This window comes from Barbus barbus, assembly GCF_936440315.1.
Source record: "Barbus barbus genome assembly, chromosome: 44".
In the NCBI taxonomy this organism is placed as follows: Eukaryota; Metazoa; Chordata; class Actinopteri; order Cypriniformes; family Cyprinidae; genus Barbus; species Barbus barbus.
In genome coordinates this window covers 23735001-23762101 of record NC_136722.1, presented here as the reverse complement: position 1 = coordinate 23762101, position 27101 = coordinate 23735001, and the positions used below count along the sequence as shown (strand labels likewise).

The window sequence follows — 27101 nt, the reverse complement described above, 5'->3', positions numbered from 1 at the left end:
AATACTTATTTAGTAGCTGAGACTTTAAGGATTGTGTATATAGGAGTTGACTTTTAAAAACAGACCTACGCTGAGAAATATAAAGGACACATCAAACATGAATGCACACGTCCATATTAATTCATAAAAATTGATTGTTCTATGAATTCTCTTTCACCTCGTGTGTCCTTTCCTCGTTTGCCTCGATCTTCCTTATGTGACTCAAATGTGACTGTTTTAAATGGATTCTACACAACATTGTTCTTACATGATGTTCATAAGCCCGAAGCCAAAAACATTATGCTTTTGGAATGCTGTTATATTGCATACTCGGAAAAACTATTTCCGCCAATAATTCCCTGCTTTCCAGAAGTGTTAACAGGTCACAGAACACACCCATCATGCACTGCATAATGCACATGCACAATATGATCAGACACTCACACAAGCTTTGATCCGTTGCATTATTTATCAGCATGGTCCTCCTTGAGTTGTCTGTCATATAATACACACACAGTGCAGTGAAGAGTGGGATGAGGGCCAGTTCTGTTAGACCAGTGCTAATGACTGTGACTCACAGTACAAATGTCTTACTGTGTGTATGCGATGGTTTTTGGAGACTCTGGGCCAAATGTCTCAGCACGGTTACAGGGAACCAACCCAAAGACCAACAGTATATAAAACAGTTTTCATAGTTGCCAAATACCATGTTTGCATGCTCTTGTTATTATTTTAGAATTTTCTCTTTTGATTAATCAAATGTTGATCCAGGGCTCTAGACTGCGACCATTTTTTGAGAATGTGCAAGTAAAAATTTGACGTGGTCGCACTTGTGCGAGTGCATGGTCTGCACTGCTCCAAAGCGCCTGCTTCATACAGCGGAGTTTGTAGCAGGAGTCAGAATTCACTGATCACATGAAGAGAGACGCTTCGTGGGTAGAGCCTGGTTTATACTCGCTGCATCAGCACGAGCGTGAAGGTGCGCGCAGCGGACTGAGCGCAACGAAGGATTTGGTTTTCAAACTAAAGTAAAAGACCACTTCTTAAACCAGAGAAGGTGAACATGTTGGTTTTCTTGTAGAAAAAACATGCAAGTCCTGTCAGCGATAGACCGTTTAGTTTTACTTTTCTTTTTGTTTTGAAAAGTTCAAGTTCAACTTGAAACTTGTTTTGAAAAGCTTGGTATCTTTGCTGTTTACCTCACGTTATGCTATGGAGGCTTTCCTTAATATTTTTTTAGATTTATTTGATTCGTCAGTGTTTTCTAAACATTCTCTAATTTATTAATCGGTCTATAATACAGCATGTGATGTGTCCTATGCCATGCCTCATCTTATTCATTTTTGTTAATAAACATAAGACAGTTTGTCATTGCAGCCTACTATTTCCTTGTAGTTGTGCTTTTTAATTAAGAATAACAATGAATCCATCTTTTGTTTTAGTCTTAAAAAGTCAAAGGTGTATAGATATAAGCAAAACAGACAAATCTTTTCTTGTAAAGCACGAAAAAAGGAATTCCTGTTCACAAAATTTAAATCACATATAATACTGATGAAAAGGAACGGGTTGAATGTTGAACACTTTTGTTACCATATAACTATAAACCATGATAAAAGTTCATCAGCATGCATTGATTAATCAAATGTTGTAAGTCCATACTTCACTTTGGTTTTTCCTCCTTCCAGTCATCTTAACAAAAAATGTTTTGAGAATTAGCAGTCTTTCATGTTACATTTAATCTTCATATTACAACAATAAAAAACATTTTATTTATAAAAAGTATCAGCAGCAACACTAATATTAGCAGTAAGCAAAATAAATGTAGAATGTCTAATGTTTTCAAATGGAGAAAATAAAGGACAGGAGTCATATCAACTTAATTTTTTACTACAGTTTTAGTAGCTTAGGTTTATAAGCTGTTTAATAGGCTAAAGAGTGAAGAATAATTCACTGGATAATGTTAATTCACTGAATATTATTCTCTGGAATATTGGAATATAACAAACATTGTATTTTATTCCATTTCTCAACTGGCATGCTATATATTTTGTCGTTCTAAATTATGCTGCTGACAGCGCAGTTTATCTATGCATTTACACAGAACTATACTCAAACTGCGATCGATTGCGGAGATAATATTTAATTTCCATAGTTGCATTTATTTAGATGTTTGTAAACAAAATAATGGTTATATAGTAAGTGTTAATACAATTTAGGGTGCTTAAAAAAAGTGAATCTTGTTAAAAGTTACGTGCGGTGGTTGTGCTGGAGCATTTCTTGAGCATCAACCCGCTGAGTGAACAGCAATATGAAACGGGCTTCACAAGACTAATGACGACAGAGAGAGAATTAAATTCAGCGCTTTTATTTTCAACATGCAATCATTCATGGCTGTATTATTTAATTCAGGCAAAGTTACGTCTTTATTGGGAGAGGACTTGATGGATTATCTTCGTGACTCCGACTTCACGAGACTAATAGACAACAGAGAGAGAATTAAATTCAGCACTTTTATTTCCAACATGCGCTAATTCATGGCTGTATTATTTAATTCAGGCAAAGTTACGTCTTTATAGAGATTGAGGAGTTACGTCACATTCTCATTATCTATTGGGACAGGGCTTGACCGATTATCTCATTTCTCTTATTTCTTAGAGCCAAGTTGCATAAACTACATATCAGGCATTTATGTAATACGTCTAATTTGTGCATTTATGGCTGTTATGTAAAATAAAGTTTACTAACTACTGCAAATCAAGTACCTGTGCACGCTGTTGTTGTTGTCTCGTCTCCCCTCAGATGCGCTGCAATGGCAATCCTGCGCGCAATTCTCAAAACACCCACAAAACCGATATCCAAATAAGGTAAAATGCTTAAATATCAGGAAAATATCAGTAAACCGATATATCGGTCGATCTCTAATGTCAATGACAGAATCACGCCGATGAGTGATGCAGTGTCGTCTGAGGGCCTGAAGACCACGGGCATCCAACAAAGGTCTTCGTTCTTGTCCCTTACGCACAGAGATTTCTCCAGTTTCTCTGAATCTTTTGATGATGTTATGCACTGTAGATGATGAGATTTGCAAAGCCTTTGCAATTTGACATTGAGGAACGTTGTTTTTAAAGTATTCCACAATCTATAGAAGTGTTCTAACATCTATATAGATGTTCTCCCAGGCTGAATCTTTTCGAAATGTCTTGCTTTTTCACCCCTTTGTTGCCCCCGTGCCAACTTTTTTGAGACTGGTAGCAGGCATCAAATTTGAAATGAGCTCATTTAGTGGATGTGTAAAATTTCTCAGTTTTAACATTTATGTTCTCTATGTTCTATTGTGAATAAAATATTGGCTCATGTGATTTGAAAGTCTTTGGTTTGCATTGGTATATTGGTATATATAATAATATTGATTCATTAATAATGCTTTGTATTATTAATCTTCCTTATCTGTCTATCTTTATTTAATCCTATGTGTTTTTCCCCTCTACATATTCTTTTCTCTGTTCTGCTGTCTTTTGTGTACTTTGTACTTGGTACTTTAATTCAGTATTTAAATGTTTTCTCTTTTTCCTTCTTTTTCAGTCACTCTCATTCATCTGGTTCGATGGCCGCAGTTGTGAGGAATTCTGATTGGTCATGCGGGCGCTGCACCTTTCTTAACTCCAGTGGCTCCTTGCGCTGCTCTATTTGTGAAGCTCCTCGACAGAAGCCGGATTTGAACCATATTTTGCGCCTCAGCAGTGCTGAGGAACCTCGCTGGTCCTGCCCCCGCTGCACTCTGACCAATCACCATGGATTAGGCTCCTGTTCTGTGTGTGGAGCAGCTCCAGTCATGCCCAACGGACCCCTCCCACCCAAGCAGTCCCCGCCCACTCCAGTAGAGCCCGCCTCCAGCCCAGAAGCCAAAGGTCAGGTAGCCAATGGGGAGTCCTTGTGCGCCGAACCTAACGGGGAGGTGTCTGTTGGAGGGGAGGGGTCATCAGAGTGGGCGTGTCCTCGCTGTACTTTAGTGAACACTCCGGTGGCGTTATCGTGCTCGGCATGTGGCGGACCGAGGAAACTCTCCTTACCAAAAATCCCTCCCGAAGCGCTAGTGGTCCCGGAAGTGCGCACATCCGTGGTGGGGTTTCCCACGCAAACGGCGGGAGCATCCGTGCCGCTTCTCATTGATCTGACTGAAGATTCTCCACCTCAAGCACCTTCTGAAACCCCGTCTCCGCCCCTCGTCCCGTTTCTGCCCCCTTCCCTGTCCTCGCTTCAAAATAACCCTGTGCCTCGCAGCCGAAGGGAAGTCCCGCCCCCTGGACGGCCTCCAAACCCTGCCCCTTCACCAACATCACCCTCAATCTGCCCGCCTACCAAAACCAAGCCCCTCCCACCATCAGACAGCTACCCAATCAAGCGCCTCAGTGTGCTGGAGGAGGAGCCTAACAACCCCGCCCCTCCAGTCACGTCTCCGCCCTCTTGGAAGTGCCCCGGATGCTCCGCCCCCACAGCTCCTCCCTCGTCATCCGCCGGGCGTTGCGATGCATGTCGAGGGTCGCGGCCAGGTTCGGGCGCAGATGTCATCGATGTACTGGGTGAGTCGGTGCGATTCACGCCGGCATCGCCATCCAGTCCGGACTTCAGCTCGTGGGCGTGTTCCAAATGTACGTTGCGCAACCCAACGGGGGCAGGCCACTGCACGGCCTGCGGATCGTCCAAATTGCACGGCTTCTCCGAGCCATCCGACTGCTCGTCATGTTCTCGGAAACAACCACACTCCCACTCGCGTGCCTTTACTTCCACCTCCTCTTCCTCCGTCTCGTCCCCGTCAGCACAGGACAAGACCACCTGTCAGTGGACATGTCCTGCCTGCACGCTGTTGAACGAAGTGAGGATGAAGCATTGTGCGGCGTGTCACACGCCGCAGCAGTACCTCAATCAGCGCAAAATCGGGAAGCCACTCAAACGCCGGGAAAGCATGCATGTGGAGGCCCGCAGGCGCACGGATGAGGGAGAGGCCAAGGAATTGTGGGAAAACATCGTCAGCTTCTGTAGAGAGGTAAGACACTGTCAGTTTGATTTGGGAAAATTATTTTTTATATAGTATTTTTAATTGGGCTGGGACAATAAATCGAGTTACTATTCGTAGATAGATTCTGAGATGATAGGAATTCTGAGCTTAGTTTTTAAACAACAGATGGTGTTCTAGTCTAGTTTTTAACTGCACTTGTAACTGCACTTTTAACTGCACTAACTGTAACTGTACTTGCACCTTGGCTTTTATGACGTGAGATTAATGTAAATATAGCCCACTATGAACACCCTTGTAATTCACTTCAACCTTTGCTAAACTTTACGAATGATTAATTTATGTGGTGTTTGTGTAAGGAACTGGAAGCAAGCAGTGCTGTCAAATGATTAAACGCATCCAAAATAAAAGATATTTATTTAAAAAATAAATAATATATGTATGAGTACTGTGTATATTTATTGTTTATATATAAGTACACACACATACAGTATGTATTTTGAAAATATTTACATGTATATACATTTATATTCTTATTTTATTATATATAAATATATTTAATATATAAACATAACATATTTTTCTTAAATATATACATGCATGTTTTTGTATTTATGTATACATAATGTACACAGTATACACATATTATGTAAACACAAACTTTTATTTTGGATGTGATTAATCGTTTGACAGCACTAGAATCAAGCACAGTATGGCTGTTTCTAAAGCAATGCAGTGCCATCTGCTGTTAAAAACTAAACTAAGAGAGAATCGCGATGCATTCCGATAATATCAGAATCGATGCAGAACAATTAGCCTACTCAATTCACAATGCATCGATTTATTGTCCCAGCCCTAATTTTTTAAGTAGCGTCTAGAGATTCATACTTTTTTGGCATATATGATACTGATTTTAACAAATATCGTCTGATACTCTGTTCTACGGAGTCCCACAAATGATATGCAGAAAGAAAAAAGATTTCTTAATTTGTGGCCATGTTTTAAATAAAATGTATTAATTTGTTCCCTCGTTTTAGGTAAATTTTCTGTCATTTTAATTTATTTAAATTGTGACCATTATTTAACTAAAGTTAGTAGCCACGATTTACCTAAAATGGTCAAACTAATTAATAAGTCCTTTCAGTAACAGAAATGTTGTCACGTCAGCGCCAATAGCCTCGTGGTTAGTGCGTCGACATATAGCGCAACTGCTCACGGCAACCCAAGTTCGAGTCCCGTCCCGAGGTCCTTTGCCGATCCCGCCCCCTCTCTCCACCCAATGCTCTCCTGTCTGCTCTGTACTACTGTTCTATCTAATAAAGGCATAAAAAGCTCAAAAATATAACTTAAAAAAAAAAAGAAATGTTGTCAGAACAGGTGAATTCGATTTAAACTGTCCATTTAATTTTATCTTGAAAGTGGCATGATGTTTTCCATGTAAACAATATGTAGATAAATGAAGTTTATTGATTAGGCTAGGGTTATTTTTTTATGTAATTTATTCCTGTGATCTGCAGCTGAATTTTCAGCATCATTACTGCAGCCTTCAGTGTCACATGATCCTTCAGAAATCATTCTAACATACTGATTTGCTGCTCAAGAACCAAATTATAGACCTTATCCAACACAATAGATGTACTTTTTTAATTATTAATGAACCATCTGTTTTTAATATCAGTTTAAATGTCAGTGATCGATAAATGGGTGCATCTCTAGTGGTTTCATTTGTAGTGTTCACTGTATACTGTAATATATATCTCTTTATTACACACTTGACCCGCCTAAATACTAATGTTCCATTATCTAAACATCCTGCTCTACTCTATTCTGTTGACATTTCATTGGGATCAAACCGCAGCTCTGTTTATGATGCTGAGCCAGTATCAAAAACACAGAGCATAAAAACAGCGGCGCCCCTCATATCTCCTAAATATTTGATACATTTCTGACCTTCTTGGAGGAGAAAATGCTCAGACTTTGTTTGAGGAGATGACGAATGCATGTTGTTCAGCTCGTGATGTTCTGTTTAAGGAGCGTCCCGCAGAAGTTATTGGCCGTGTTCTTTTGTGAGTCGAGTGTGTAATGATTCACTGCCGACGCGGCTGAAATGCAAATGCTTGATCTTTTTCCATATTCAATACAAGGTTTCATAAAAGAACACAGGTGTTTAGGCACTTTATCATTTACACTTGAAACTGCTCTAAGCAGAGTACTTCGTCTTTTAAATTGAACAACTGCCTTAGTTCTGGGACTCATAAATACAAGTTCAGCAGCTTCTCAAAGATCTTCTTTAATCAGGAGTTTTTCTTTCAGATATGTTTCTAGGAACTTCAAAGCTCCTTGATATCTCTGACGTCCTGAGAAATAGATGTCTTGGTTATTTTTATATTTTAGCCTTGAGATTGGTAGTCAAATCAGATTGACCTTTGTATTTTCTGCTCTTAAAGACCTGTGATGGTACAAACCAAAGGCTGAAATCAAGTCAAGCCACAGTTTGATGCCAATGAGAGCTTATGATCTCTACAGTAACTGTTAAAAATTACTTGTTAGTATCTTATTAGTGGCTAAATATATTTGTCTAGTTAAGGATGTTATTCAGAGTAGCTTAAACCATAACAAACCAAGTCTAGATGCTTGGTTCCTGTGAAACTGTTCCTGTGTGTAGTCGTTCTGGTGCTCAGAGCTCTGTAGCGTCGACCAGACGGTAACAGTTCAAAGAGGGAGTGTGCTGGATGTGAGGGGTCCAGAGTGATTTTACCAGCCCTTTTGCTCACTCTGGATAAGTACAGTTCTTGGAGAGTGGGGAGGGTTGTACCCTGATTCGCTCAGCAGTCCGGACTACCCTCCGTAGTCTTCTGAGGTCAGATTTGGTAGTTGAGCTGAACCAGACAGTTATTGAAGTGCAGAGGATGGATTCAATGATGGCGGAGTAGAACTGTTTCAGCAGCTCCTGTGGCAGGTTGAACTTCCTCAGCTGGCGAAGAAAGTACAACCTCTGCTGGGCCTTTTTGACAATAGAGTCAATGTGGATGTCCCACTTCAGGTCCTGAGAGATGGTGGTTCCCAGGAATCTGAATGACTCCACTGCAGTCACAGTGCTGTTCATGATGGTGAGTGGGGGGAGAGCAGGGGGGTTTCTCCTGAAGTCCACTATCATCTCCACAGTTTTGAGCGTGTTAAGCTCCAGGTTGTTAAGACTGCACCAGACAGCCAGCTCCTTAACCTCCTGTCTGTAAGCAGACTCGTCACCGTCCTGGATGAGGCCGATCAGTGTGGTGTCGTCTGCAAACTTCAGGAGCTTGACAGAGGGGTCTTTAGATGTGCAGTCGTTGGTGTAGAGGGAGAAGAGCAGTGGGGAGAGAACGCAGCCCTGAGGAGCTCCAGTGCTGATGGTGCGGGTGCCAGATGTGAATTTGCCAAGCTTTACTAACTGCTGTCTGTCTGTCAAGAAGCTGTTGATCCACTGACAGATGGAGGTGGGGATGGAGAGCTGTGTCAGTTTATTCTGAAGGGTGTCCGTGATGGTGTTAAAAGCAGAGCTGAAGTCCACAAACAGGATCCTCACATAAGTCCCTGGTCTGTCCAGATACTTCAGGATGAAGTGCAGTCCCATGTTGACTGCGTCATCCACAGACCTGTTTGCTCTGTAGGCAAACTGCAGGGGGTCCAGTAAGGGTCCAGTGATGTCCTTCAGAAAAGCCAAAACCGGTCTTTCAAATGATTTTATGGCTACAGACGTTAGAGCCACAGGTCTGTAGTCATTAAGTCCAGTAATTTTGGGTTTCTTTGGGACGGGGATGATGGAGCGTTTGAAGCATGAGGGGACTTCACACAGCTCCAGTGATCTGTTGAAGATCTGTGAGAAGATGGGGGCCAGCTGATCAGCACAGGATTTTTAGGCAGGCTGGTGACACACCGTCTGGGCCTGGTGCCTTCCTTCTTTTGTTCTTTCTGAAGACCTGGCACACATCTTCTTCGCTGATTTGAATTGTAGGTGTGGGGGAGAGGAGGGTTGCTGGTGTTGTTAATGGTTGTGTGGAGAGGTGTTCAGGGCGGGTGTGGGGTGATTTTTCAAAACGACAATAAAATACATATATATATATATATATATATGCGCACACACCAGTGTTAATTTTGGCAGGCATTTTTTATTTAGTCTTAGTCTTTATCTTGAGACGAAAATGCTTAATAGTCTTAGTCACATTTTAGTCATTTGAGTCTATCATAGTTTTAGTCTAGTTTTAGTCATTTGAGTCTTTCATAGTTTTAGTCTAGTTTTAGTCGACGAAAAGTCATTGCATTTTTGTCAACTTTTAGTCAAACTGCAGTTACCAACATTTATTTTGGTAGCTATTTTATATGTAGTATTTAAACAAAAACAGTCATCAATTCTTCTCTCTTTAGACCATATCAATTAAGCTTAGTTATGAGAAATTTGAATCAAGGATTGAATTTGGAAAAACTGGAATAAATTTTCATTTTTTGGTAGAAATATAAATTAAACTCATTTTTCAGATACAGTAGGTTTACTTAACAAGTATACATTTATTTAACATCTTTTGGTGGTTAACATTTATGACAGATAATTAGGAATGCTGTCCATTTAAGATGGAAGGTATGTATGTAATAGCCTACTGACATACATTCAGTTTTCAGCCACCTGTTTAAGCGCACTTAAACCATAACGGACTGTATTTCTGTGAGATACTCTACATGAGAGACATGTGGACTGCTGTGTGTGTATTTGAGCGCTGAGAACTGATCGCGCGCTGTATGAGAACTGAAGAAGTGGAGCGCGCGCGAGAGAGAGCACTTCTATCAGTGCGTTTCCGCCTATCGCACCTTCACTGACTTTAAGTTAATCGACAATGAATTGTGACTCCTGGGAAAAACGGGACGTCTGGTCACCCACTCCCTAACCCTTCGGGTGCTGAGGCCATTGTTTCAGATCGCTATAGTTCGCGTTTTGGTAGCCTATCCGTCCACTGCGGCTGCCATACTGAGACTAGATATGCAAACGCACCTTATCCAATGACAGAGACGCACATTTTGAAAGACAAGTCAGTTAACTTAGCCTATAGGATGTATTTTGAATGTCCGGTAGTCCTCAAATAACATTTTAGTCCCGTCTCGTCTTGTTAACGAAGACGTGCATAAATTTCGTCATAGTTTTTATCATCAGATATTAGTTTTAGCTCGTCAACGTCTCGTCTTAGTCACAGAAAAAAGGTTCGTTGACGAATATTTTTCGTCGTCGTCTTAGTCAACGAAATTAACACTGGCACACACACACACACACACGTAAGCAAAAAAATTGATTTTGGATGCGATTAATCGTTGCCCAGCACTAATAATATACATATTATTTAGCAATGGCAAATGAGATGAAAACCTTGAATTGTTTTATTCTGTTATTTTATTTATAATATTATCATATTTATTAAAAAATATTTTAGTAAGTTTTATTTCATTTTATATTATATGCATTTTATTTAACAGTGACAAATGAGACCTACGTAAATAAATAAAAAAATAAAGGACTCATTTTACACTTGTGCAGTCAAATGCCTTTTATAAAGTACTGTGATTGTGCAAACCAAAGGTACAAATCCACAATATGATCCCAAAGAGAGCTCATGATCTCAACATTAACTATCAGTAATGACTTGTTGGTATCATCTCAGAGGTTAAATATATATTTGGATGCTGCTCCAAGGCACTCGTAGTTTTGAATGCTTCTCCAGTGACCTCTTGTGATCTGAGATTTTCCATGTTCTCTGGTTTCCGGACTTCATGCCTTGTTTCCGCAGGAGGGTCGATGCAACATAATATGAATGCTCAGGTTTTCTCTGAGATGAAGTACATCTTTTTGTTTTTTTGTTGCACGTTACATGACTAGATGGTCCTTCAGTAGTTGTTGGGGCACATCAGGATGCGTTAGTGTTTGCACTGTAAATGTGACGTGTCTGTAAGCGTCCCTGAAGATGCTCTGAGTGATCTGATCTGAGAACGTTCTAGCCTGTTTACTTGTGATCAGATCAGCTAGGCTGAATGTTAATTTCAAGTCTAAGCGCAGCTGTGATTTGACCCAGATGTGCTCACTTCAGAAATGTTGCATAATGAAAGATGATGCATCACAAATTAAGTTTAGAACCTGCTTTTAAGCTATTAAAATATGTAGTTTTCTGCACGATATATAATAAAATAATTTTTGCAAATGAAAAAATATTCTTTACAAATGGGATTTCAGACATCTCCAACACAAATTAACACAGTTGCGCCACGTTTTCCCCTTCGATCTGCGTCCGTCTGCGCTCGAAACCTGGAAGACGTATTTTTAGAAACGATTGCGGCAGCAATTAAATGGCTCCCCAGAGTCAAAATGACCCCTATTTCTCCAGCATCTCACGTGTGTTCTGCAAGAAAAAAAATCAGGTGCGGTGAGAGCTGCTGCTGCCCGTGAGATTATACTGTACGTTTAAAGCTTTATTGTTCCAGCAGAATATCTGCTGCAGTTTCGCTTCAGAAGCTTCTGGACTGGTTTACTGCAACTTTACATGTTTCTTCACTCTTCACTACACCTTCATATGATGCACAACATGTCGACTCTGTAAAGCTGTACACTAACAGTGAACAGAAGTTGATGTTTTAGGCTGAAAGTTTGTGTATTTTTAGGGTGAACAAGGTGAAAATGAACAATTACTTCTTTCATGTACGTGTACATTATATGCATATTATTTAATGGCAAATGAGATCATCATACAATTAGGGAATAAAGCAATTAAATGATAATTTTGACCCTATTTATTAAAAATGTTGTTATTCTTATATTAATAGTAGTAGTTGTAAAGTTCATTCATTTTATATTATATACATATTATTTAATGATGAAAAATGATATCTACATAGATTACATTTTTAATCATTTTTAATTCATATTCATTCTATATTATTTGTTATATGCAAGTGTGTGCATCATATGTATTGTGTGTGTGTGGCATATGAGATCTATATAAGTGTTAAGTTTTATTTATTTATAAAAAAATATAGTAAAATTGTAATTTGTCATTAATTTAATATATACATATGCATGTTATTTCTTGATACATAAAAAATATATATATATACACACACACACACACAAGCATACATGCATACATATAAATTAAAATATCATAACATGATATTTAGTAAATATATTGTATAAGAGTGTAATTAATACATAGTATTTAATGGTGACAAATTATATCTATATAAATGTAAAAAACAAATACTTATTTTACACTGTGTTCATTAAAAATGTAATATTAAAATTGTAATTTTATATTATATACATTTTAATGATAGCAAATGACATCTACATACTTTTTTAAAATAAAGACTTATTTTACACCATATTTATTCAAAATATATTTCAAGTTTTAAAACTGTTAAAAATACTCATTGTTTAATAATGGCAAATGCTGGTTTATTCGTGTGTGACTATCTCATTAAATTCTTGTGTTTGTTGTAGAACGCAGTGAACTTCGTGGATGACAGTTTCCCTCCCGGTCCACGTTCGGTCGGGTTCCCCGAGAACGACAGCGTCCAGCAGCGAATCAAAAAGTGGCTCCGCCCTCACGAGATTAACTGCAATAACTTTAAGGATCGTGGCGTGAAGTGGTCTGTGTTCAGGACGCCACGCCCCTCAGATATACTGCAAGGCCTTCTGGGAAACTGCTGGTAAGAGAAGCGCATCTATCCATGGCTGTGTTTAAAAATGGAGTAGTAGTTCACTGCACACAGCTCAGTATATGCTGTATACTGTGTACTATTTGTGACCCTCTCTGTGAAATCCAGGCTAAAGTCTCAAAATTTAATTATGAGATGACAAGCATCAAATTTTGATTTCAACCATTAATTTAATGATTTCAATCTTTGACATGTTCTTACTCAGTCAATATTAAAGATATCAAGGTTACATTTTCACAGAATGTTCTTTACCTTATGAAGGAGGATTTTATGTAGAAAACCAAATAAACGACTTTAGCTGAGTTTTCACAGCCAGGGTCACATTTAATAAAAATGTATGTGAACCAGTATTTATTATGCACAGTGTTGGAGGAAATGCATTACAAGTAACACAAGTTATATAATTACTTTTTTCAGGTAGCTAGTAGGGCCTTTACAGTTGTTAAATAATACAAAAATAATTTTGTATTTAAAATAAATAAGCAAGCTCAGCTCAGGTGACAAAAAGTAATACACAAGTAACGTAATGCATTATTTCCCATCAAATGTATAGCGTACCACAATATTGTAATGGTTAATTTTAAAAGAAACTTTTTATGCATTCAAACACTATTTTTTTGTCATATGACCTCGAGTGGTGTCCAGTTTAGCTGTTTAGTTGTGCACACAATCATTTCAGCCCCAGATTAGTTTAGTGATGTAGGAGTGAAAGGTTTGCAGTGTCGCTCTTATCAAACCACACTCGCGCTGATGTGCTTCACAGGTTTTTAAGCGCTCTGGCGGTGCTAGCGGAGCGGCCTGAGTTGGTGGAGCGTGTGATGATCACCAGAACTATGTGCCAGGAGGGAGCGTATCAGGTGCGGCTCTGTAAAGACGGGACGTGGACGACGGTTCTGGTGGATGACATGCTGCCCTGCGACGAATACGGATTCCTGCTCTTCTCACAGGTTTGTGTTGCTCTGCTTGAGTTTGTTTATTAGGACTGATTTTATAAGTGCATGCAATTAATAGACTGATCATGATTATTTGAGATAACTCCCATTACTGAGCAGTTTCAAATATTGTCATCCAAAGTAAATGTTTGCACTTTTTTTACCTACTAAACAACCAGAGGTGGCGATAAATTAATTGTAACAGCAAATAGTTTAGATACATACATATTGTAATCATATGTACGTTTGTCTGACATATTTTACACCATATTTATAAAAAAATGTAAATGAAATAAAGAATTGCACTAAATGTCATGTAGCAATAAATTATAAGTCAATTGTAAAATAATTATGTAATATTATGAATAATAATTATGTATGCTATTATTGATGCTTATTATGTATGCGAATATTTTAGACCTTTGCTGGAAAGTATTTAATAGGTTTGTGAAAAGTGTTTTAAATATTGTAAAAATGTTTATATTTTAAATGAATTTATTTATTTATTTTTTAATCTAAAATGAATCGGCATGAGAAAAATAAGTAAACAAGATTAAAATGTTGTATTTTGAATTATATGTGCTATAAAGTGTGTTATTTGCTCATTTGAATATTCTTATGGTATTTGTATAACCGGGTATGTATGTTTGTATGTATTAAATAATTAAAATAATTTAATTAGTGAAGTGTTTTTTAAATGAAGTTTTAACTTCATTTTCATTTTAAATATTATTATTACTGAATATAACTGTATACATTTTATATACTATTATTAGCATTAAAATATTATTATGATGAAATATATGGAACATAATTATATTGAAAAAAATTATATTTAAATATTTTAGTTTACAAAGGCTTTTTATCACAAAGTAGTGAATATAGGCAATTCTAAATTTGTATTTTTGAAAACCATTTTTTTTACTGCAGACGTTACATCCCTGTTGGTTGCTTTACTTCCTGCTAATGGCTTGTATTAATATTTTAATCTCTCTTTTTTTCTGGGACAGGCTCAGCGGAGGCAGCTGTGGGTCGCGCTGATAGAAAAGGCTCTGGCGAAGCTGCACGGCTCGTATTTTGCGCTGCAGGCCGGCCGTGCCATCGAGGGTTTGGCGACGCTCACTGGCGCCCCCTGTGAAAGTCTGATGCTGCAGGTCAGCTCAACCAACCCTCGTGAAGAGCCGATCGACACGGACCTCATATGGGCCAAAATGCTCAGCTCCAAAGAGGCGGGGTACGGCGACACACTCCAGATTATTAGACTAATTGTCCTGTAATTTAAGCCCTTCATTTATTCACTGTGCCCTGGACACGCTAATTTCAAAGCACATTATAAAATGGCAAGGCGTCTTTTGTCCTTTATAATAAAGGCAGAAAGCCAATAAATGAATTAAAAGAAAAAGCCTCTAAAGTGTATTACTACAAACTGGATAAATTCAGAATATTTCTGGGCTACTTGGCAATTACAGGACAATTAATGTCCACATACTAGCATTAATTATACATACAGTATCAGCAGAATAATGCAAATTATATTGCAAAAGATTGATAATGATATTGATTTATAAGTATTATGTCTATAATTATTATTGTAGTATTTATAATAAATATTATATCTAAAAGACACACTGTTGGATATTTTCAACCATTATTTAAAAGTGTTTGTAATTATAATATATGAAGTAATTACTATATTTAAACTAATATAAACTAAAATATTTGTTTATTCATTTTCTGTCCATCTGTTTATTTGTGATTCTGGTGTGTTATGTTCTGTTATAAAAATATTATTTTAAAAATAATAATAAACGATTCAGCTAAAAAATAGAAACAAGGTTAAAATGTTGTATTATGTTAATTTAAATATTCATATGGTTTTTATGTAACAGGGTATATATGTATTATAGTTAACTAAAATAATAATAAAGTTTTTGGTTGAAATAATTTTTTATAACTGAAATAAAATTAAATGTAAAAATAAAAAAATATATATTTTATTTTTCAAAATGTACTTTCATTTTTATTTAATTTAACTAAAATAACTAAAACTGAAATAAAATGTAATTATTATGGCATATTTAAAAGTAAAAAGATCAAAAATGACAAACGTACAACAAAATGTAACCAAAATTTAATTGCTAATAAACTATATGTAAACTAATTCAAAATTATAATTAAAGAAAGGATCAAAGATACTAAAAAAAAAATCACTGTTCTATAGTAGTGTAATTGTGAATTGAGTTATGATATTTGGGTTTGTGATCATTCTCTGTGTGTCTCTCAGCTTTCTGATGGGGGCGTCCTGTGGAGGCGGTAACATGAAGGTGGATGATGCTGTATATGAATCTCTGGGGCTCCGCCCACGACACGCCTACTCCATACTGGACGTCAGGGATGTTCAGGGCTACAGGTCAGACACGTTCACATCATACATACTGTCAAATAAGGGTTTGTTCACCCATACGACACAAAAGATGATGTGTAGCACACTGTCTTGTAGGGGTGTAACTGTACACACATTCACAGTAAAAATGTTCAGTACGGATTCGGTAAGCAGAGTTGTTTTAACCACTATATATGCAGAAGTTCATTTGAAACTTCTCATTTCAATAAAACCATATCAATTCTTAAATCAAAAGATTGATTGCTCTGTGCTGTTTCAGTGAATAAAACTTCATCAGACATTATATAGCGCACCTCCCGTCCAGTAATTACAATAAGATTTGCGTTTAGTTAATTTCGGTAAGAAACTAAATCTCATCTTTCATATTCTGTCAGTTTATGAGGAGATTCAAGCTATAAATGGCATTTTTTTTACTTTTTGATGCGTCTTGACAGATCTCTGTATAATCGCCATCATCCCTTTCTTTTACTACTAGTTAGAGCACAAAATAAACATGAAATAAGTCACTCATTTAGTGTTTCAACTACAGAAACACCTCAATAAAACAGCTTGTAAACAAAATAGTATTACATTTACCTCAGGCGAGTCATCAGTGTCCACAACTCATTTGTTCGCTAAAATAATGAAGTCTAGAGAAGAGCATTTCGCTAAATATATGCACTACATTAGCCTATATATTAATTATATTTACTGATGTCTTAAATACCTACCGTATTTTTAAATAAATCTATATAAATCTGTAAATTGAATTTCAACAACAAATTGGAGAAACTATTTATAATAGATTTAAGTTCATGTAAAAACTGCCTTGTGTACAATTTACTTTTTTTTTTCAGTTTTGAATATTATATCTTAAAATAAATAGCAATTAAATGTAATACTTTGGTTTGCTTTAATTGTAATCTTTAATATACTAGTAATATGCAAGTAATACAGCTCCTATGTAATTTACAGCATTAGCTGTAGAGATTTTATTGAATTTATTTAAAGGCCGAGCCAGAATTTGTACAGTAAACCACTGTTTAATGAAAAAGTAAAAAAGAAGCAATGTTTAGTTGAAAACGTACCGAACCATGACTTCAAAACCAAACTTTTTTTCATTTTTGTGTACCGTTACACTCTTACTGCTTTGCATGTAATGAAAATAATCCATGCTGTTATGCAAAGAACAAAAAAAGTATTCCATACAGGTTTTCTGAGATCATGCAATCGCATGCACGAGAAAGTGAGTTGTTTTTATATTGAGCGACGCATGCACTCATTATGACAGAACAATAAACGCGTCGCTCCTATGTCAGTAAAGCAGGACAGAGCTGTAAATCGGGAGCGCTTCTCGTTTTGTGTTCAGGCTTCTGCGTTTGAGGAACCCCTGGGGCCGGTTCTCCTGGAACGGCTCGTGGTCAGACGAGTGGGCCGACTGGCCACAGCACCTGCGTCACGAGCTCATGGCTCACGGCAGCAGTGAAGGCGTGTTTTGGATGGAATACGGAGACTTCATTAAGTGAGTCATTAAGTGCTTCATCTTTGTTAACTTGACCTTTAATCTGAGATGAGCTTCATCAGAGCTTTCCGTGAATAAAGAAAGAGCACCTCATTAGTGGTCAGAAGTGGTTCAGAAGTGATATGAATGTGCTGGAGGCGGATGGCCTGTGTATTTGTATTATATCTTATGTATTTTATATATAATTTTTTTTTTATTAAACACAATGATGGCAAATGTGGTCTACATAAACTCTGAAAAAAAATTAGGACACCATATTTATTAACAATATTGGTAAACGCTCATTAATTTATATGCATATTATTTAATGATGGCAAGTGAGACATACTTGAACCCATTTTACAGCATTTTTGTAAAAAATATTGTACTGTTTTCTGGAAATTCTGTTTAAAAAATATATTTAATTTAATTTTACATTATAGAAACATACATTATTTAACGATGACAAGAGTATCTACATAAAATTGAAAAATGTTTGGTAAATATGCTGTATCTTATTTGTATTATTATGTTTTTATTCAAGTTCTATTTTTTTAATTATATACGTATGAGCAAACGTGATGAACTTGGGGGAAAAAAACAAGACATATTTTACACCTTATTTAAAATAAAAAGTATTAAAATCTTCATAAATATAAAAATTGCATAATGTTTTTTTTTATATATATATATATTTATATTTATATTAAAGCATATTGAAAATATTTTTTAAATTTAAAATGCTATTTAAGAAAATTAATTTAAAATTAATTCATTTTATTTAATATAAACATTATTTAATGATGACATGAGACCTGTTTAAATTTGAAAGACTTTTTACATGATATTTATTGAAAATATTATGTTAACATTTTTAATTATACATTATTTAATGATGGCAAATGAGATCTACATACATTTGAAAACGGAAAAAAGAGACTTATTTGACATTGTATTTATTACAAAGGTTAAAAAATATTAATTGTATAATACATTTTAATAAATACAAACAATATCTACATAAATTAAAAAAAATGACTTATTTTACTTTACTATGATTTTTGAATTCAGTTACTTTACGAGTTACTATACATTTTTAATATTGTTTTTGTTTCAAATTGATGTAGATTTCATATGCTTTAAAGACATTTAACACAATTCTTATAAAAAATATTAAGCTATACATACACACACATATTCAATGTTGGCAAAGGAGATCAAATTTACATATTAGATTTTAAATAATTATTTTAAAAATTGTTAAATATTAAAACATTTTATACATGTTCTTTAATGATTGTAAATGAGATGGACAAAATAATTATATTTATTTAAAAATTAATTTAATTAATTCCAAAAAGGTATTGCTATCAACTGATGCACTAATTGGCCAAAATACACAATCATCCGCCAGAGCAGCATACCAGTCTATCATTAGATCTAGTTAAATAACTAGAGCACATAACCCCTGTTATTTAATTTGTGGTGATTGTATCTTATGCGTGCAGGTACTTTGATTCGGTGGATATCTGCAAGATTCATCCTGATTGGCAGGAAGTTCGTCTGCAGGGCTGCTTCCCTTGCCGGGCGAGTAAACCGGTGACCGTCACCGCCCTCACGGTCCTGGAGAGAACCGCGCTGGAGTTTGCCCTCTTCCAGGAGGGCAGCAGGTAAATAACAGCCAAATGAATAAAGAATGAGACATGAAATATTAATCCTAAAACAACAACAACACAAGTTCTGTCACTCCTCCAGGCGTTCAGACACGGCCGACAGTCACCTGTTGGATCTGTGCATCATGGTCTTCCGGGCCTCGTTTGGGAACGGGAATAAGCTAGTCCTGGGACGTCTGCTGGCGCACAGCAAGCGCGCGGTGAAGAAGTTCGTAGGATGTGACGTGATGCTAGAGCCGGGAGAGTACGCGGTCGTCTGCTGTGCCTTTAATCACTGGCAGATGGACCCGACGGGTGCTTCAACACCAGGTACACAAACACACGCTTAATTACAACAAACACACCGAAGAGTAAAGGCCATTTCACGCTGAGTGCGATGCGAAAAAGTGAGGCGAATCCCTGACGAACATTGCTTTCACACCGAGCGCAAAATGATCGATCGACACCGTTGGTTGGCGCCAACCAACAATGCATTTTTCCTCAAATATGTATATGGATTTAACATCGTCCGCTGCTCAATATACAGCATTAAATTAAGAAAAAAAAAGGTTGGTTCTATGCCAGAAACACAAACTATCTATAATTCTTACAAGAAAACATCAAATACAAACAGAAGTAGCATCAAGCCACATTTGAAAATTTATGTACGTTAATTATTAATGTTTTTGCTTAAAAACCATCATCGAGTGCTTGTAATAACGTCCGATTGTGATCTGTAGTTGATTTTGATTGTATAATAGGCATAAGCACTCTGTGTATGTTTAATAGCACCACACTGCTTATTGTCATTAACATCCTTGATTGTTATAAAAATACCATGAGCACATCCAGACGCAAAACAAATGCAGAAAATATATTGTCATAATATGCCTATTTGCTTTCATATTTCATGTGTAGAAATATATTTCACTTTTTTTTTTTTTTTTAGTACAGAAGATCTGACTCGCGCACGTGGAAGAGAACGGACAGTGCTCTCCAGATCACATAATTCAGTGGAGAATTAATATAAATTATATAAGAACACGTTCTCAGATACCAAAGATAACAAGAACTTGGCATCCACTCTCGGAGCACTCTTCTTCGGTGTTTGTTTACACTGGTTTTCGAAACAGCGCCACCACTCGCATCTTTTTTGTGCAACAGCAGCTGCTCCATGCACATGATCTAAGCTCAAATCTGATTGGATGGTTTGTTTCATCGTAGAGCGATGGGGAAAAAATTGACACACAGGACGAAAAAAAATCTTCAATTTTTCACGCCTGGTGTGAACAGCCCCATAGGGATCTATTGTTTCAATTCAAAAGCGTCATCGTGCCAAATTTTCGCCTTCAGTGTGAAAAGCCCTTAAGCAGGGGCCTGTGCCAAGAAGCCGGTTTAGCTGGATAGCCAGGGAAGATTCACTTTAGTTTGTGTCAACTCTGGGTTTCAGGTACCATGAAAGTGGTTTGGCTTTTAGCGATGTTCATCGCCATAGTAACTTGCGCTCCACAGCTAACCTGCTCCAGGGCAGGTTATGTTCTGGTTTAGAGATCTCAAACTGAAATTTGACCAATCAGCTTCGAGCAAAGTGACACACCTCCGACACAAGTCACTCCTCCAGTTTCTCTTGCTCCAAATTAAAAGGCACTATCTAGTAAAACATTTTAAAGATAAAATGGTGTGACTTTTCGAGATTATTATTTATTATAATCATTTTATATGACCCTGAGTTTGTTCAGCCACCATCATGGTACAGGCCCCAGGAGTGAGATTTTGAATCTGTGTTTGTGTTTTTGCAGTGTCTAGCCCCACCAACGCTCGCAGACCTAGTCAGGATTTCCCAGGGTACATCTTGGCCATCTACAGCTCCAGACAGGTGATGGTGGAGCAGGTGGAGGCCACATCCACCACACTCGCCGACGCCATCATCCTGCTGACGGAGAACAAGGGAGAGAGACATGAGGTACTAACGCATGGAGAACTTTCACTATCGTTTCTCCAATGCATGAAGATACTTTAGATTATGGAACACATGTTCACTATTATTAATTTAAGAGTTAATAATCTGCTAATTTGCTGCTTATTAATAATTAGTAAGGTATTGGGTTGGATTAAGGGATCTAAAATATGGTCATGCAGAATAAGGCATTAGTATGTGCCTAATAAGTACTTCTAAATAGCCAATATGCTAGTTAAAATTTAAAATAATGTATTACTGTTTTATAGTTTTATTAATTTTTTATTTTTTTATTTGGGAGAATGTTATGATGATTTTTTAGAAATCTCACTGAGCAGAATAAAACTGTTATATGAGGGGAAAATGGGTTAACTTTATATATGTAGGATTTCATCGTTTTTATTTTTTCATTCATGAATTTATCGGGATTTCGTGTCATTTCAATTTTTTTATAATAGGAATAAATTATTAATATGTGTGTTTGTGTGTGTATAGTATTTATAAAATAACTTTATTATGTAATAATTAAATATAATAGAATGTTTATTAAAATATATTAATATAATTATAAATATAATTAACAAAGTTACATGTATAGAAATATTTTATATATAATTAACATACAAATTATATGAATGTAAAATAATGTGTATATATGTAAATATAATACACTTATTACATAATATATTCATAAATATATAGTGTTGCTCAAGTGTATATTTTTATCAATACTATATTTATTATCGTAAATGTATATGTGTATGTATGTATGTTTATTTATTTATATTTTATATATTTTCACAAACAGTGATGATGAGGTTTTTTTATATTTTCATTTAAAAACACTATTTTGCATGTAATTACAAGTGCCTGTGGGCGTGAAGGTAAATTTGACATCATTTCAATCTATCTCTCTCTCTTTTTTCCTATTTTTGAAAGATGTGAAAACACTATGCAGTTTTTCTTTTGCTATTTTAGCAAATGGGAATGCAAAAATATTTTTGATGTAGTCTCCCATTCACCGCTATAGACGTTTAACCAACTGTGACGACTTCCTCTTCTGAGAAACCTGGAAATGTGAAAAAGGTCCAACGAGGAAGGCTGTTTTATGAGGTGTTTTGTTTATCAGGGTCGGGAAGGAATGACATGTTACTATCTGACTCACGGGTGGGCGGGGCTTATCGTCGTCGTGGAGAACCGTCACCCAAAGTACTACCTCCATGTGTCATGTGACTGTACTGACAGCTTCAATGTGGTGTCGACCCGCGGCAGCCTGAAGACCATCGACAGCGTGCCGCCGCTGCACAGGTAAACACATCCTCACTTCCCTGATTCCTCGAGGCTTTGCTCGTCTGACAGCAGCAGGAACGAGAGCAGGCCGCTGTTCCTCCGGCTCCAGATGGAAGCCTGCGGTGTGCTTGTGAATGTTAGTCCTGTTTTATTTAAAGTTTATTCATAGCAAGAGCCACATGACCGTTTCACCTCTGAAGTATTCATAGCTCAATCACATGATTTATCAACCCTTACGGTGCTGCTTATGCAGTTTTAACAAACACAATTATTCATTTAAAAAGATGAGACTATTTAAAAAGACTATTAAAATAAAAATATTTATTTATTTATATTATATAAAAATTAATGATTTAAAAGTATTTATAAAATATATATAATATAAAAATAATTATTATTTATATTAATGAATTTGTCTTTATTGATCTATTTATTTATTATTTATTAATCATTTATTTATCATAAAGAGTGTGTAAAGTAATCTAACATAAATAATTTTCATAAATATAAATGTGTATTTTAATATATATTTTAATTTATTAAAATACTTTTTGGCCTACAATATAATAGGCCTACAATATAATTTATACACGTGTGTGTATATATATATATATATATATATATATATATATATAAAATTTTGCTAAATTATTTTAGAATTTTTTTGTATGCTTCTCCAACATTAAATATAATTGTATGTAAATTTCTCTCAAAGCATCCACCGTAAGTTGTTTATAAAATTAAAAATAAGTCTGTTTTAGGGCCGTTATTGTTTTTTATTATTATTACTGTTATTATTCTTTTATTTTTTTATATATATATATATATATATATATATATATAAACAATTAAGCACATTTTCTCTTCAACTCACAGTTGACTTTAGTTGACTTTGGTGTTTGCTATAAATAAATATATTTTATAATGTTATTTTATTACTTATTTAATCCTATTATTATCTGTATTTAGTCCATATTTTTTGTACTACTTACCACTGAGTGAAATGTATATTTCTAATGTTAATTTCTCTCAGTTCATCCACCATCTTGGGTGAATTAATTTTTCAGTGAGAGCACTGCAATGCATTTTGATATTGATTTCCTTTTCAAAGAAAGTATGTTTGAATGCATTATAATGTTGCTGCTCACCTTTGCTGCCTAAAAGTACTTTCTGTGCATGTTTTCACTATCAGAGCAGCAGCGTGATGCATTAACACGTTTTCTCCTGTCATGTGTTGCAGGCAGGTGCTGGTGGTCCTGTCCCAGCTGGAGGGGAACGCCGGATTCTCCATCACACACAGACTGGCCCATAGGAAAGCGGCGCAGGCGTCTCTGGGTGACTGGACGTCTAGTAAAGCCACACACTCGCCCCAACTCACGGCAGACACTGACGGACTGCACAGACCACGGCCGCTTTGACACACGCTCACACACACACACACACACACACACGCATAGACACACTGTCCCATCATGAACCCACATCGACGAGTTCAGACCCGTGATGATGAACACACACGCAGCCACTGAGAGGGTCTGTGTGGAACTACTGAGCCAATCACACGTCTGCTCTCTGAGCCAAGACCCGCCCACTGCAAACACAGCCGCTGCATTCACATCCCATCCTGGAGTCCGCCGTACCTCTCCTGTCACCGGACTTTACCTTCTAGTTTCTCTCCATGCGTTCAGTCAGACGGCAAATCTCACCTTGATATTTCACACGGCTCATTTCACCCAGAATCATAAGAAAAAAATGCATTGTATTAAAATAGCTAAATTAAGCCTGTTTTTGGGACCATTAATATTATTATTGTTATTGTTATTACAGTTACAATTATACTTTTGTTTTCATGACAATTAAGCACATTTCCCCTCCTATGCATATTACTGTAAGACTCATTTATTATTCAATTATATTAAATTATCTGTCATGCAATTTAAGCAAATTTTCCCCTAAAATTCACAATATTTCAGACTTCTAAACATTTCCGTTATAATTATTCATACATAATTGACACATTCCGTCATAATTTTAATAAAATAATAAGAACAATAATAATTATAATAATAATAATAGTGCTGTGCAATGATTAATCACGATTAATCACATCCAAAATAAAGGTTTTTATTATAATTAAATATTATAATGATTAATAATATTATAATTATTAATAATATTATAAATAAAATTATAATTATTTTATTATAATTAAAGGTTTGTGTACTGTGTATATTTATTATGTATATATAAAGACACACACAGTATATATTTTGAAAATATTTACATGTATATATTTATATTCATATCATTTATATTATAAATAAATATATTTAATATATAAAATATTTTTCTTTATTATATACATGCATGTGTGTATTTATATATACATAATAAATACACACACACATATTATGTAAACAAAAACTTTTATTTTGGATGTGATTAATCGTTGCCCAGCACTAAATAATAATAATAATTATTATTATTATTATTATTATTACAGCTTAAGTTTATTAGATTTGTTTTTCATGACAATTAAGCATATTTTCCCCTGAAATTCACATTACTGTAAAAATCCTGGCTTCTAGACATTTTAGTTTTATTTTAATATTGTTATCATCATTATTATTATTATTACAGTTTGTTATATTTCCCCCCTTTCGTTATTACTTTTATAATTTTTGTTATTTAAGATTATCTTCACTAGATTATTACTTCAATGCAATATTTTACTATATTTATTAAAAGTAAAAAAATACTTAATTCTTTTTTTTATTCAAATCACACTTAGGCACACTACAACAAAATGTTTCAATGTTAATATTTTTTTAAATATAATTAGAAATTAATGTCAATATTATACTGTTTTTCCACATTTCTATAATAAGGTTTTTTTGTTTTGTTTTGTCGTCTGAATTTGGGCAATTGTGATATCTTAAAGGCCCAAAATACAAATTTAATTTCCTTAAGTATAATGTATCTTGATTCTTCCTTTAATCTTAGGGTGAAATGTGCCGAGTTCTCAACATATTTTGTGAGACTTGGGTTTAATGCCGTTCTGACAGCCAATCAGCAACCTGTTCTGTGGTCACATGTTGTGTATCATGGGTAATGAAACGACAAATGGCGATACTTGATTTTAACGGAAGGCCAGGTGTGGTAAATGAGGGGTTTCTGTGTTTGAACGCACATGTGGGAAGCATCTTTTAATTTATTAATGTTTTAGTAAAGAAGCACAAGAGAAGCTGATGTGCAGAGACTCATGGGAATGTTTTGACCTGTCTGGATCTGAGCAGCAGGTTGATCGTGTGTGTTGGACTTTATTTGTGCACTGAGCCTCTCGTGTGTTTTTCCTCTGAATGTTGTCGGTCAGTGTCTCCCTCTGTTGGTGTGTGTCGGTCTGATCATGTGACGTCACACACACACACACACACACACACACACACACACACGTTCTGTCTTTTGTAAATTGTCCAGCGCTGTTCCCCTCTGCACAATCCCATCAGAAGTACTCGCTGTAATTATACAGATCTCCGTTGGCCAGGAGTATAATATGTAGAATATTTTATTGATTCTTGGACAAAAAAAAACATGTATAAAACTTTCAAATCTGTACGGTTCATTTGCAATCTCAGGTTCTGTTGGACCAAATGATAAATAAAGGTTTGTTTTGTTTCATTTTTTTTTAATCAAGAAACGTGAGTTGCTGCTTATTTTTATTTGTTCTGATCTGAAAGGTGAAGCATATTATTTTTTATTTAAGTGTTAGAATAGTTTTCATATCACATTTGAATGTAGTAGACATTCTTATATTTATATAGAGTTCTTAGACGTTCTTATATGTTTGTAATTCCATTAATGGTGCATAAATGACAGAATAACATAGTTTTTTTTTTTTTATGTATTGTGAATTTTCTCTGAACTAGATATTTTCACTGTTTTAATAGTGCAAAATATAGGGTAAATTCGCTTTTTTTACACTATATAACCAATAGAACCAAAATACATACACACAACTTGTAGAACAATACATCAATTTTAAATGTAGTTTATTTTTTAATAGAATATCACATCAATTTGCATGTCCCCATTAATCACTGCAGTTTTTTTTGACTGTAGTCTAAAAAGCAGAAACAAATTTACCCTACATTTTGCAGTCATTAAGATTCATATATATAATTTGTAGACTTTTTTTGTAATTTTTTTACTATATTTTATATAATTATATGTCAATTTTTCCTAAGAATGACCTTGAAATTTCATACAATAAATGCATTGATCATAAGGGGAAAAATATATATATATATATATATATATTAGTTCTGTCAAATGCATCCAAAATATACGTTTTGTTTACATAATATATGTACTGTATATATTTATTATGTATATATAAAGACACACACATACAGCATATATTTTGAAAATATTTCCATGTATATATTTATATTCATATGAATTATATCATGTATACATTGATTTAATATATATAAACATAACTTATTTTTCTTATATATGTATACATGTGTTTGTATTTATATATAGCCTACTTAATAAATATACTCAGTACACAAATATTATGTAAACAAAAACGTCTATTTTGGATTCGATCAATCGCGATTAATCGTTTGACAGCACATATATATATATATATATATATAT

The 27101-nt window shown here is 35.4% G+C and overlaps 1 protein-coding gene and 1 gene segment (V, D, J or C); one reads left to right on the top strand and one right to left on the bottom strand.

The window, feature by feature from the left end:
* capn15 (calpain 15) overlaps positions 1 to 23986 on the top strand; it is a gene marked incomplete at its 5' end in the record, with an annotated part of 28150 nt that extends 4164 nt beyond the window's left edge. Inside the window, 11 exons of the mRNA XM_079406711.1 lie at positions 3562 to 5023; positions 12507 to 12715; positions 13488 to 13671; positions 14667 to 14890; positions 15941 to 16066; positions 17409 to 17561; positions 19049 to 19210; positions 19296 to 19522; positions 20992 to 21155; positions 22279 to 22457; positions 23680 to 23986. Coding sequence (XP_079262837.1) covers positions 3562 to 5023; positions 12507 to 12715; positions 13488 to 13671; positions 14667 to 14890; positions 15941 to 16066; positions 17409 to 17561; positions 19049 to 19210; positions 19296 to 19522; positions 20992 to 21155; positions 22279 to 22457; positions 23680 to 23857 — 3268 coding nt within the window. The 3' untranslated portion in view covers positions 23858 to 23986. The remainder of the gene's footprint in view (positions 1 to 3561; positions 5024 to 12506; positions 12716 to 13487; positions 13672 to 14666; positions 14891 to 15940; positions 16067 to 17408; positions 17562 to 19048; positions 19211 to 19295; positions 19523 to 20991; positions 21156 to 22278; positions 22458 to 23679) is intronic.
* Positions 1 to 27101, bottom strand: part of LOC306863410 (Ig kappa chain V-III region MOPC 63-like) — a 773265-nt gene that overhangs the window by 505640 nt on the left and 240524 nt on the right.